This window comes from Podarcis raffonei, chromosome 5 (assembly GCF_027172205.1).
Source record: "Podarcis raffonei isolate rPodRaf1 chromosome 5, rPodRaf1.pri, whole genome shotgun sequence".
In the NCBI taxonomy this organism is placed as follows: Eukaryota; Metazoa; Chordata; class Lepidosauria; order Squamata; family Lacertidae; genus Podarcis; species Podarcis raffonei.
Genome location: NC_070606.1, coordinates 7,306,393 through 7,320,300, shown reverse-complemented (window position 1 = coordinate 7,320,300; position 13,908 = coordinate 7,306,393). Strand labels below are relative to the sequence as shown.

The 13,908-nt window shown below is 46.0% G+C and overlaps 1 protein-coding gene across 2 annotated transcripts in view; it reads right to left on the bottom strand.

Moving 5' to 3' along the window:
• Positions 1-8,174: 8,174 nt before the first annotated feature.
• The window catches only part of ARHGEF5 (Rho guanine nucleotide exchange factor 5), a 66,384-nt gene continuing 60,650 nt past the window's right edge, over positions 8,175-13,908 (bottom strand). For both annotated transcript variants that reach the window (XM_053387702.1, XM_053387701.1), the window contains exons 12-15: positions 13,697-13,858; positions 11,927-11,997; positions 10,903-11,016; positions 8,175-8,834 (exon numbers count right to left, since the gene is read on the bottom strand). In XM_053387702.1, coding sequence (XP_053243677.1) covers positions 8,680-8,834; positions 10,903-11,016; positions 11,927-11,997; positions 13,697-13,858 — 502 coding nt within the window. In that variant the 3' untranslated portion in view covers positions 8,175-8,679. The remainder of the gene's footprint in view (positions 8,835-10,902; positions 11,017-11,926; positions 11,998-13,696; positions 13,859-13,908) is intronic.

Here is a 13,908-nt window from a genome sequence, read left to right as displayed (position 1 = left end):
CGGGGTTTATATTGCTGGCATAGTTTGGCAGGTGCCTGTATATAGTGACAAAATTAAGCTGGTGACTATCCAAAGCTGACGACTGTGGAGCCGAGGACCCTGAGCCTTGTCCTATGTAACAGTCCCCTGCCTGCTCCTGTTTTGCAACATCATTCTCCCTTTCTTTCGCCAGGATCTGCCCCATCTTTTCTTCCATAATGACGGTGTGGAGAACGGACACCACACTACTTCTGGCTCCAACCTCACTCTCAAGGTTCCCATTTTCATCTGTGCACAACAGCGGCTCTCTAAGTCCCTTCCCTTCTTGACGCGCAAACTCCTCCATGCACACTGCAAAGCAAATGAACTGAAATGGTTATTCAAGAAAGCGAGATACAAAAGTAAGACAGGTCCCTGCTCAAGTTTTAACTGTGGAAAGACAGCAATGCAAGACATAAAGTGAAGGGTAAAAATAATGCAGGCTGAATGGGAGCAGAATTGGCTGTTTCACTTGAGAATGAAGGGTTAAACCAACAGCCTCCCAGGAAAAAAAAATGAACAAATACATTTCCAACGTGCAAAAGTCAAAACAGCTTCCCATGACATAAAAAGCCATGTCCTGGTTTTGTGTAATTTGTTCTAATATACATCACAAGTAGCTTACACATTCTCCAGCTAATATTATGACCTGTGGAGACCTCTGTCCTTATTTCTTAAGTGTTTAGTACTGAAAAAGCAGCTTCCTTATAAAAGACGTACAACCTTCATGAAAAGTCATGTCATGGGACACCTTCCTGCTCAGCCCCTGACCCACTCCTCTTCCACCTTTATCAGTGTTGCGGTTTGTTTCCTTTCTGCTTTACTTTTGCAAATGGTCACCTTTTTCACAACCTCTTAATGACCTCTTTATAACTGTCACAACCTCTTAAGGACTGTCTTAGACATCTATTAAACCTAGATGGCTTAAAATCAACCAACCAACCACAAGACAAGTCCACAGAGGAATGCTCTGTCAATGGCTATCAGTCACAATAACTAAATGGAACCTCAATGTATGCCTCCAAGCACCAGATACTGGGGTCAAACAAATGATGGCCATCATTTTCATGTACTGCTTGTATCTGGGTTACCACAGCTGGAAACAGAACACTGACCTTTGGTCTGAACTTGCAAGGCAAGTCATTTAATACACCCAGTTTTTCCTCTTGAAGAGCTCATAAAAGTAGGGGGAAAGTATTTTATAGTGCACTGTAAGGAAATCAGCCCTGAGTGCTCACTGGAAGGACAGATCCTGAAGCTGAGGCTCCAATACTTTGGCCACCTCATGAGAAGAGAAGACTCCCTGGAAAAGATCCTGACGTTGGGAAAGATGGAGGGCACAAGGAGAAGGGGACGACAGAGGACGAGATGGTGGGATAGTGTTCTCGAAGCTACCAGCATGAGTTTGACCAAACTGTGGGAGGCAGTGGAAGACAGGAGTGCCTGGCGTGCTCTGGTCCAGGGGGTCATGAAGAGTTGGACATGACTAAACGACTAAACAACAACAACAAAACCTTATATTACATTGACAGCATTTGAGCCTATATTTCCCAAGGGCTTACATCTGATTCCCAGGTGGCATTCAAGGCCAGATCTGCTTATCAAACTACAAAAAAGAAGATTCCACCTAAACATTAGGAAGAACTTCCTGACAGTAAGAGCTGTTCGACAGTGGAATTTGCTGCCAAGGAGTGTGGTGGAGTCTCCTTCTTTGGAGGTCTTTAAGCAGAGGCTTGACAACCATATGTCAGGAGTGCTCTGATGGTGTTTCCTGCTTGGCAGGGGGTTGGACTCGATGGCCCTTGTGGTCTCTTCCAACTCTATGATTCTATGATCTGAAACCCGCATTGTGTGTTTTCAGGCCATTTGGGGGACCGATTAAGCTAATGTTATACTTCTTAACATCGGGAAAGGGAAGACCTATCCCTGAACTTTGTGATGCCACAGCTCAGTCCATCCATGAGGGTGCAGTTGACACTTTAAACTGCCTCTGGTGTTGGACTCATGCGCAGGACGCATGCGCTGGCACCACCACATGCGAGGACCATGACAGTGGATAAAAGCTTTGTTCCTGTGAATTGGTGGTACATACATAAGGCCAATTCATCACAGGTCCACATGCCACATGCAAAACATGTTAAGGATTCAGTGTCACCATGAGCATCAGTCTGGAATTTGGGGCCAAACTAGGCTTGATAGGCAGCCATGTACATGCACATCTTTCTGTTCACAATATAAAACAGGAAAGGGGTCCTAGAATCTACTGCCTAGATGAAAAAGAGTAAACAGGGGTGGGGGGAGAGAAAACCACCCCTCCCTCACTTTTCCTTTTACTGCTTTGAGCAGCCTTCTCCCAACCCAGTTGTGATACGGGAAATGAACAAAGTGCAGGTCAAGATTTGTTTCTTTTCCCTTGCACTCCTTTTCATGCAAACAGCCTTCCAAGTCCCTGCTATGTGAAGGAAGTGGTGTGGAAAAGATGTGGATGGCTGGCCCTGACATCGAGTTTGGCCTTTATTCTCACCCTACTTAACAGGACTGAGGTGGTTTCAAGTCATTCTGATGTTTTCACACGTGAAACAGAAAATAAAAAATAAGGTAAGTGCTGCCTGTTGAGTGTAGATGCTCTTTTTTCCTCTCTTTTAAAGGTATGCCACCAGCCAACCAATGTAAGAGAAGTGGGGGACACTGAACAGGCAGAGAATCTTTCTTTCATTTTCAGGCCAGGTACCAAAAGAACAAGAATTAGAACCACCCCACCCCTTATTTTTCCTGACCCCGCAAGCCTTAGATCCATAAGCCTAGCTTTTGCGCTGTGCCTAAGACCTAGCAAAATAAAACTATAGGTTGCATTCACCTAAGTCTTACTCAGAGGAGACGCACTGAAATTAATAACCAAGTGAGGCCCATTGATTTCAATAGGTCTACTCCAGGTAAAACTGAATGGGATACCGCCCTCTGGGGCTTCTGCCCCTTACCATGAAACCCCACCCAGCAAGGCGCCAGACTTTTCATTATAGTAATTTCCAAAGCTGTGCAAGCCACTTTCCGTGTAGGTTTACTCAGAATCAAGATCCACTGTGTTCAGTGAGATTTACTCCCGTGCAAGTTTTAATACAGAAACCAGCGATAGAATCAAAATTCCGCGGCAGCTGAAGGGCACCCAGTGAATGAACCGCCCTGCCGGAGCTACCTAAGGGGGGAATTGTTTCTTTCGCTCCTTTGCAGACGAGAAATGGAACGTCCTTCCAAGGCGCCGGAGTTCGAGGCTACAACGCGCAAAGTAGAGCTTGCTCCAGAATTGGGCTTTCTGGAGGCTGCCTTGGGGTGGGGGAGAAGTGATTTACCACGTCCTTAACTAGAGCGTGTCTAAGAAGGACTTGGAGCGGGTCCCCCTTTGTGCAGATCCCCAAACGCAGCAACAGGTGCGCTCCCCTCGGGCATAATTGGGCTATTACATTCTTCTATTGGCAATTAAAGATGGCAAATAAGAGCCAAGTGCGCGGCAGCTTCTAGCGCGCCGGCGAGTCCTCTCCTCCCCAGCGAAGCCGAAAGGGCGGCAGGAGAAGGTCCCGGAGGGCTGCTGCCCCTGCCCACCCCGGCTTCCATGGCCCCCACTTTACCCGCGTCCTGGGGCGGCGGAGCGGCCGCCGCTGCCTCCAGCTGGGCGCGCACTTCCATCTTCCGCCTCGGGCGCGGCAGCCGCCGCCGCTGCAGCGCAGGGAGCTTTGTAAACCGCCGCGCGCGCCGACGCCAGGCAAGCTCATCAAGGGCACCTGCGCGGCGGGAGGAAGCGGCGGGGCACCCCACATGCGTTGATTCCGAGTCTGTGCTGGATTTACCTATAGATATACAGGGCACCAGTGACCACTCTCTTGGGAGCTCCCAAAAAACTAAAGGTAAAAAAAAACCCCTGGATGTACATTTCCAAAATAGAAGATAAATAACAAATAAAACAAAACATACATATAGCAACAGTGTTTTGTGTTGTGTAGGCTCCTATGGTGTGAGTAACGTGTGAATAATGAGCCTGCTAGCTTGCGCCCTAAAATATCACTGGTTTGCTCATTTCTATATACAGTGGACGCTCGGATTGCGAACGTGATCCATGCACGTTTGCAACCCGCAGCTGCGCATCTGTGCATGCGCGACTGCTGAAACCTGGAAGTAACCTGTTCCGGTACTTCTGGGTTTCAGTGGTCTGTAACCCGAAAAAACCAACCTGGAGTGTCTGTAACCCGAGGTACGACTGTATAGGGTGCCTACATTCTGCATGGACTAGTTGCATGGCAACATGTAGGTCCATAAATTACCATATAGCATATATTCAACACAAAAATCAGTGACAATTTGTCCTTGGCAAAGGACAGCTGGACATATAAAGGGCCCCATGACCTCCAGCAGCTTAGGGCCTCACCAAACCTAAATCGGGCCCTGCCTGGACTGCAACGCCCTTCCCACCCTGACCATTGGTCCTGCTGGTGAGGGAGGATGGAAGTTGTAGCCCGGCCAACATCTGGGGCCCTCAAGGTTGAGAAAGGCTGCCTTTGAGTGTCGGGCCAGAGAGACCAAAGTTCAAATCACTTGGGCACTGCGTCTCTCAGACCAACCTACCTCACAGGGTTGCTGTGGAGATGAAATGGGGGGGGGGGAGCCATGCACAGGCCATCTTGACTTCCTTGGGGGGGAAATATGAGTATAAGTGTGACCAATGAAATATGTCCCGCTGTGAGGATTTCTCCCAAGGAGACCACAAAACCTTTTTTTGTCTCCAGAAGGGAGAAGTTCGTGAGGTTACGAGACTTTTCTTCACCTTTTTTTCTCTGTTAATGTTCAGCATTAAAAAGGCAATTAAAAGATTTAATATTGGAGCATGTGGAACTGCTGCCATCCTGCCTAGATTGGCTCTAATTCTGCCCAGGGTGTGTGTGTGTGGGGGGGGCAACATCTCAAATATTTGGAGGGTAGTTTCCAACAGAGTGTGTTTTGGAAAGCAACATGAAAAACATAGCAATCTCAAAGCTGGCAGAAGCAGGCTGGACACCATTTCTCTCCATGTATGTTCTTTCCTAAGCAGCCTCCCTCCTTTTAAAGTAAATTCCGCCACCTTCTTTCAGCGAAACTTCTCTGTAGTGAGAATTTGCCCCCCGTTCAGAGTTTGCTAACTCCCCTGACTAGATACCAACTTGGATAGGACTTGGGCACTGTTAATAGTTTAAGAAGCCACCACTTATCATTTAACACAACTGCTGAAAGTGCTGCATCTGACAGGGGTGAAACTAGACCAGGGGTTGGCAACCTAAGGCCCAGGGGGCAGGATGCGGCCCAATCGCCTTCTCAACCTGGCCAGTGGACGGTCTGGGAATCAGCATGTTTTTACATGAGTAGAATATGTCTTTTTATTTAAAATGCATCTCTGGCTTATTTGTGGGGCCTGCCTGGTGTTTTTACATGAGTAGAATGTGTGCTTTTATTTAAAATCCATCTCTGGGTTATTTGTGGGGCATAGGAATCCGTTCATTATTTTTTTCAAAATATAGTCCAGCCCCACACAAGGTCTGAGGGATGGTGGACTGGCCCCCTGCTGAAAAAGTTTACTAGACTTTAGTTTACCTGGGTCAAAGACCCAGTTTTGCATCCCTTATGCATGTTTGCTTACACACATGCACAGGCCAGGAGCCTCAATGATGCCCCTCTGGAGGCTTCAGTTGGGGCAAAAAAAACCAGCTAGCCCTCCCTGCCCCCCTGTAGATCCAGCTCTGCATGAGGTCACCCCATTTCCTGTTCTGGGGTCAAGAGGTAGTGCGTATCACTAATCTACTGACTCCCATTGTTTGAGGAAAGAGGCTTCCTGACACTAAGGTCATATTTGCAAAATGCAATACAGTGGTACCTCGCAAGACGAATGCCTCGCAAGACGAAAAACTCGCAAGACGAAAGGGCTTTTGGTTTTTTGAGTTGCTTCGCAAGACGAATTTCCCTATGGGCTTGCTTCGCAAGACGAAAACGTCTTGCAAGTTTGTTTCCTTTTTCTTAAAACCGTTAATACAGTTGCGACTTGACTTCGAGGAGCAACTCATAGCACGCGGTGTGGTAGCCTTTTTTGAGGTTTTTGAAGACTTTGGTGATTTTTGAAGCTTTTCCAAAACTTTTCCGAAACCGTGCTTCGCAAGACGAAAAATTCGCAAGACGAAAAAACTCGCAGAACGAATTAATTTCGTCTTGCGAGGCACCACTGTATGGGGTTGTATTGGTTTGTTCCACTATAACTATCATTGTTCCCCCAAAACTGTCATTGGGGGGAAGCTATGGGGTCCTGTTGCTTTTACCCATAGCAGATGGAAAAGTAGGTTGGGCAGGGCCATTCTGAGCTGAAAAATAACCAGAGGGAAAAGAATAAAGCAATTTCCTCTGTGTTCCCTTCTTGTACTCAGACTTATTGGCTGCTTTGGCTTAAGAAAAGCAACATGGAAGGAAGAATCACAGAACTCCAAGTAATTTGCAATTTGAGCTTCAGTTCCACCAACCTTGTATAACGAAGAGATCTTTAAAATGTTTGCAAAAGCCAATTGTGCAAAAACCTATTTAAATTTGTTGGTACCACCATCCTTTTTAAGCCGCCTCTGAGGAAAGCAACTGCACATTTGGAATATCTATAGGCATAATATGTTTTTGGATTGTAAGTCTGTTTAAGTGATTTGTGGGCCACGCCCCTGTGTATCTGACTGCCAAATATTTATACTTGGAAGAATCTGGGTTTTTCTGAAGGCAGATTAAGCAGCCTCAGGTGACAATCCTATGTGGATTTAACCAGGCCTATGCCCTTTGATTGCAGTGGTCTAAGGTGTGCTTGATCAGGCCATTACAAAAACAGAATATACAGTTACACACCCCAAGCCTGTCTCAGTCTTTTTCTACTTTGTTTCTTATACTGCAATATCGTGAATGGCTGCTGATAAAGAACATTGCTTTACATCCTGAGTTATGTCTTGCCTGGTCTCCACAGCTGATGGCATTTCCAGAGGAGCTTCCTATTTGCGTATCCAGTGCATCTATCATGACTGTCAACCAGTGTCATAGCGTAGGTTGCTGGTGCTTGGGGCAGGCATGCGCGTCAGGGGGTGCAGGATGCAGAGGGGGTAAACGGAGTCTGCCGCAACAGCCCAACCCTCATCGCTGAAGTTGCCGGGGCAGATTCCCCCCTCCACTGGAGCCAAGTGGGGCTGTGCTGCACCACCTGCACCCACATGGGGGGGGGCCAGCTGGACAACAGGCCCCTTGGTGGGTTAATCCCCCCAATGCCCGCAGAGAGGAATGCAGGGCTGTGCGGAACCAGGGCGATGGTACAGGAAAAATCCCTCTGCGAGTTAGTTTAGCTCACCCTGGGCTTCCAAGTTAAGGTGTGGAAAGGCGCTGTGGCTCATCTCCAGAGTTTAAAAGTGGAGAGGCACGGCCCTCAAAATTGTGCACCCAGGGCCACAGGCCCTCTGCCCCCACCCCACCCCCGTGCCCTTGCTGTCAACGCACCTTTCCCATCGTATACTACTTGTAAATAGCAGGGATGGAATCTGGGACCATCTGCACAGAAAGCATGTACCCTCTGCCCTTAAAAGACGCAGTACCTACTGACAGTCACCAAGCAGTCATTTATCAGTTGTCCCTGCTGCCCCCCCCCCAGCAATCTGATGAGTTTGTGCATTCCTAAGGCTCTTAGGCTGGCCACAAGCTGAGAATAAGGGGGGCGGGGGGGCCGGAAATGTTATCCAACTAAAGAAGTGGCTCCAGAAGAAAGGGAGGTGTTAATGGAAAATATGTCTTCCTTCTCCCTGCATTCTTAGTCCATTTCCCTATATAGATTTTCTCTGGATTTCTTCTCCTGTTCCTTTAATTACACACTGACTTGCAGAAATTAGTAGCAGGTGAAGCTTTTCTGATGTGGAGACAAAAGGTGTGAAATGCTTTCACCTGCCAAATTTGTGTGTGTCAATTTACTGTTAAAAGCACAGGAGCAGACCAGGAAAAGTTGGCAAACTTTTTTGTAAAGCAGAGTGCAGGGGAACCTGGCTCCCTTTCATTCATATATATGTATCCTATCTTCTTTGGTAAGAAGTACGTGGCAATTAAAATAAATGAAGTATTTCAAACAGAAAAGCCAATTTCCATGACAATACATATAAAATATATATTTGCTTTTCTCTAGCATCTTCTTTTTGGGAAGACTTCAAAGCATTTGGGAACATTATTAGCTTCACACCCTTCTGTGAGGTAAGTCATAGCCTCATTTGGCAGAGCAGAAACTGAAGCAAAGGCCCCAAGCGAGGAGTTCATGCATTGGAACAACGGCAGTGTCGATAACTGGTTCCCAGAAGTCCTAATATCCAGTTTCCAACTGTATTTCTTATTTGAAACCATCAAGCCAAAGCTAATGCAGGTTTTTTCTTCTCTTTTTCCTCCTCTGGTGATGCACAGGAAGAGAATCTTTCCACCAAGTCAGTTTTCATTTCTTTGGTACGTACTGTGTCCTGTATTGGTTAAACATTTGTTGATGGCGTCAAAGGAGGTTTCTCTTCCAGAAAACCAAATACAGCAATGTACTGTTGGGTTAATGGAGCCACAATGGAGACGAGCGTTAAAGTGTTTGTCTTTGGGGGTAACAGGGCCCTATCTCTTATGAAAGACTTGTTGTTTTGCATACTTGACACGCTGTTCCTCCTTCAGATTCATCTGGCGCGCTTGCTTGCTGGAGATTATTTCCACGTGATCGGAAGGGAACCAGCCTCTTTCCCCATCGGAGAGTTTCACTCCTTCAAACCACCCTGCAGAAGGAGCAGACACGAAGCGTGAAACATTCAGAGAACCATTTAGGGAGTTGTTACAGTCTACAACAGGCTTCCTCAACCTTGGCCCTCCAGACATTTTGAGACTACAATTCCCATCATCCCTCACCACTGGTCCTGCTAGCTAGGGATCATGGGAGTTGTAGGCCAAAGACTTCTGGAGGGCCGAAGTTGAGGAAGCCTGGTCTACAAGTTACCCTGGTAGGCTAGCCATCTGGGTGATACAACCACATTTGTACCTAAGGTGCAGCAAGTCCTTAACTCTTGGTAAGATGAGATCGCCCTAGAGTGAGAGAGCTTATTCTGGTGTAGTTTAGGTCTCAGAACTGACTGACTGCACCATCCTCCGAAGTGCCAATGTGAAGTGCCAATCCTGCCTTAGCCCGATTTCTGATGAGTGCGGACCTCTGAATCCTCATCTCCAACTCTAACCAATCTAAGGCTGTTACCCTAAGTGGAATTTAGTTCCAAAACAAACAAAACACTGGGTTGCGTATCTGTTACTGGCATTTGTTCACATTCAATCACTTGCCACCCTTGATTCTTTGTCCTCTCCTGCTTTCTCTGTGGTCTTTCTCACCATCAAAAAGGCACATTGTTAAGCTCCGCAGGGACAAGAATAAAAATCTATAATACATGATATACACTGAACAGTTAAGTGTGTTTTAGCTGGTTATCTTTACCATCCTAACAAGTGCTGAGTGGAATTGAATACAGTGGTACCTCCGGTTACAAACAGGATCCATTCCGGAGGCCCGGCCGTATCCCGAAAATTCCGTAACTGGAGGGCCGCTTCTGCGCAGGCGGTTGGTGCCACAAAACGCTTCTGCGCATGCGCGAGCGGCAAACCCACTTCCAGGTTTGCCATAACCCAAAGATTCAATAGCTTAGAGGTTACGCAACATGAGGTACAACTGTACTCCTTTGCTTCTCAGTTTTCTGACAAAGTGTGGTCAAGTTCATGGCAGGACCAAAGAGAAGCCTTGCAAGTGCTTATGTGTGAACAGTGATAAGTTACCACTCTCTGTCTTCATGCAGTGTGTGTGGACCAGGGCAATTCAGAAGAAAGCTCCCATTCTCTGTCTCTTATCTATTCTCGTCTGAAAAAGGAGCAAAACACCATCTATGGGGAGATTAGACTGGTGACTGGGAGCAGCCGCCGAGACCATATAACACCGGTCTTGAAAGACCTACATTGGCTCCCAGTACGTTTCCGAGCACAATTCAAAGTGTTGGTGCTGACCTTTAAAGCCCAAATGGCCGTGGTCCAGTATATCTGAAGGAGCATCTCCACCCCCATCGTTCTACCCGGACACTGAGATCCAGCTCCGAGGGCCTTCTGGCGGTTCCCTCACTGCGAGAAGCCAAGTTATAGGGAACCAGGCAGAGGGCCTTCTCAGTAGTGGCGCCTTCCCTGTGGAACGCCCTCCCACCAGATGTCAAAGACAAGAACAACTACCAGACTTTTAGAAGACATCTGAAGGCAGCCCTGTTTAGGGAAGCTTTTAATTTTTGATGTATTTTAATATTTTTTTGGAAGCCGCCCAGAGTGGCTGGGGAAGCCTAGCCAGATGGGCGCGGTATAAATAATAAATTATTATTATTATATTATTATTATTATTTCACATGCTATCAAATGAAGTAATATCTGGATCAAGCTATATGGATGGGTGACGTTTCTCTTGTGTCTGGTATTACTTTTAATACATGGAAAGCTCTCATTTGATTGCAGCAGTGACAGGAAGGGTGTTTAACCCTTTCCCCACAGGCTGTTTCCCTGATGCCAAATTCTATCCCTGCTTTCCCACGTGAGGTGGACCGGGGGTGGGGGGGAGCTGCCATGTCAGCACAGGCTTTTGCCCTGCTGGGCGAAAAACAGCTTAGACACAAGGAAAGCAGTATTTTCCATTTTTAATTTTTCAACGATGTAAGCAATTTCCTAGTTCCAAAGGAAACCACTTTCCAGGTCATAGTCACCCCATGACATTTTCAGCTCTCTTTCCTGCCCCTCACAGCACCTTGCCACAACATTGCCAAATCCACTCACCATCGCTACTTTGCTGCAGGACCATAATTATATCTGCTTTCTCCAGGGCCAGCTCATCATTCTCTCGGGCTTTGTATGACCTCACACACTGAACTTGAAGTTTGTCTAAGAGAGCTTGGAAAGAAAGAATATAGTGATTATCAGTTACCAGGTGTGTTGTTGTTGTTAACCATTCAGATGTGTTGGGTTGTTCTTTTTCAAAACAAGCAAGCAAAGAAACCTAAAATGTACTTGAAAAAAATAAAATACTGAATTCGTCAGTATAGCTTGGGCATCTCTGTTTTATTTTGAATAAAACTTACTGTACCATTCCTGGTTCTTCAATTTTGAGATTTGTGTGTGCAATGTAAACTGAGTCTCAGCTTAGTTTAACTGCATATCCAGTAAGAATTCTCGTCCTTGATTGAAGGAATGCACACATTTCTGGTTTTAGTTCTTCATATGTAAAGTAATGTGATGGGCACAATGAAAAAGAGTCAACCACCCATCTCCTACTACCCTCCTGAAAAAAACCCCACCCCATCCTCCCACAATATAGAACGGTCTGGTGACTTCTGTTTCAGTGTATCTGAAGAAGTGTGCATGCACATGGAAGCTTATACCAAGAACAAACTTAGTTGGTCTCTAAGGTGCTACTGGACATTTTAATATATATATATATATATATATATATATTTCGTGCTGCTGCAGTGTTAATAAAGAACCTGCAGCATTAATAAGTGCCCAGGATCAATGTGTACTGTATTTTACTTAACAGATTTATATACCATTTGACATGGTATATCCAAGTGGTAGGCAGTACAAAAAGCACAATAAAATATTAAACAATGAAAACACAGTGTAAAATTAACCATGAATAAATATAAGAGTTGGAGTCACACTTTTGGAAACACCCGAGAAAACAGAAATGTTTTGAGCAAGCATCTGATTGTTGATACTGTTGGTATTTGCTTGCTATTGTATATATGTAATACCACTATTATGTGAGTTAGCCCTTTGCAGTCTATGTCTTGAGCAATCTTACCAGGGTCATCCAAAAGGTCAGGTTCAGCTTGCTGTGGCATAAGAGCAGAAATCCACCTCAGCTTCTCACTCCTGGGGCAGGGGGGAGATTAAGTGAAAAGTGAGGAGAGAGGCATTCCAGGTTGTACGCAGCAGTTGCTGGTGAAATGTCAAGATGTATAGTAGTATACTTTGCTCCCATTACTTGTGGCACACCATGAGTCATGCTCATAGCTAACTAACTAACTAACTAACTAACTAACGGCTTTTAAGGAAGCCACTGTTCTTGGCCGAGCCAGCTCAAAATGTTTTGGCACCTGAGGTGAACCACAAAATGGTGCCCCCTGCTATGGGGTGACTGAATATCTAGGGCCCTGCGGGACTTGACATCTTTCCGCAGGGCCTGCAAGACAGAGCTGTTCTACCAGGCCTTTGGCCAAGGCACAGTCTGACCCCCTCCTTCTGTAATCCTCATAGAACTCTAGCCCAATGGTTGCCATTAATTTGACTCTGAATTGATTTTAGAATGAATTGATTTTAGAATGTATTTCAATTAATTGATTGTGATTTTATGTAAACTGTGTTACTTTTACTGCCGTTAGCCGCTCTGAGCCTGGCTTCGGCTGGGGAGGGCGAGATATAAATAAAATTTTATTATTATTATTATTATCATCTACATGTCAGGGACTAGCTGGATTCTGATGAGTGGGCACCTGGAGAAGGGTTGGAGAATGACTTGGAAGAAGGGATCAGTACTGGGGCAGGAGAGCTGAAAATAATGCCACATATTTCACATCTGGTAACCAATGAGCCCCTTGGGTTTCAGATACTATGTGGGTAAAGGTAAGGTAAAGGGACCCCTGACCATTAGGTCCAGTCGTGACCGACTCTGGGGTTGCGCACTCATCTCATTCTGTAGGCCGAGGGAGCTGGCGTTTGTCCACAGACAGCTTCCAGGTCATATGGCCAGAATGACCAAGCTAACCAGAGCAGTGCACGGAAACGTCCCGTACCTTCCCGCCGGAGCGGTACCTATTTATCTACTTGCACTTTGATGTGCTTTCGAACTGCTAGGTTGGCAGGAGCAGGGACCGAGCAACGGGAGCTCAACCCCCCCCCCCCCGTCGCGGGGATTCGAACAGCCAACCTTCCAATAGGCAGGTCCTAGGCTCTGTGGTTTAACCCACAGCGCCACCCGCGTCCCTTCTACGAGTCTAAAAAGCCTGGGACACACATTTTCACAGCCCTTTAGCAGCCACTGAACTTAATGGACCTAACATTCATTAATTTCAGTGTGTCGGCTCTGGGTGATATTCAGCTATCGGTTGGAGTGTTTAAACTATGCCTTTGCCTATGCTAAATCTGTAAATGAATGCAGATATTACAAAATGCTGGATCATACCCTTTTTACCATTCTTTTGAGCTTCTCTTGAGGAGAGGGAGAATATAAATGCAACAATAAGTTGCACAAAAGGCAAAAAGAAGCTGGCAATTCCAGCAGGAGGTAGCAAAAAAGGTCAACCCTCAGCTGTATGCAGAGCTGAGCTTGCAAGCCCTCCCCTTCAGACTTTGAAGGTTTCTCACCTTGGTACAATCCTGCTGGTAAGACTGTTAATATGTGGAATAAAACTGATATACTTCATGCAATAAAAAAAAGGAAGTTCTGTGTTGCTTTTAGTAAATACGTGATTGCACAAGGCATCATCTCATTCTTCATTCACTCTGAAAGTTAAACTAAGGAATGTGTGGTGCTGGGAGTTCTCCAATGCAAAAACATTTGGCTTTTGCTTACTGTGTTTCTGTACGGAAGAGGAACTCCACTTTTTTCCCTTGATTGTTCTGCAGCAGGAAGAGGCGGAAGAGATTTTTGCTTGAGCCGTGCAGTTTCATTTCACACTTCTCTCCACGCACATTCGAGGAAGCAGCAAAATCAAATACGATAAAGCGCCCATTCCTGCAGGAGATAGAGAAAGAAAAGGAAGGGGGCATTTTAAAAGCTTGGTT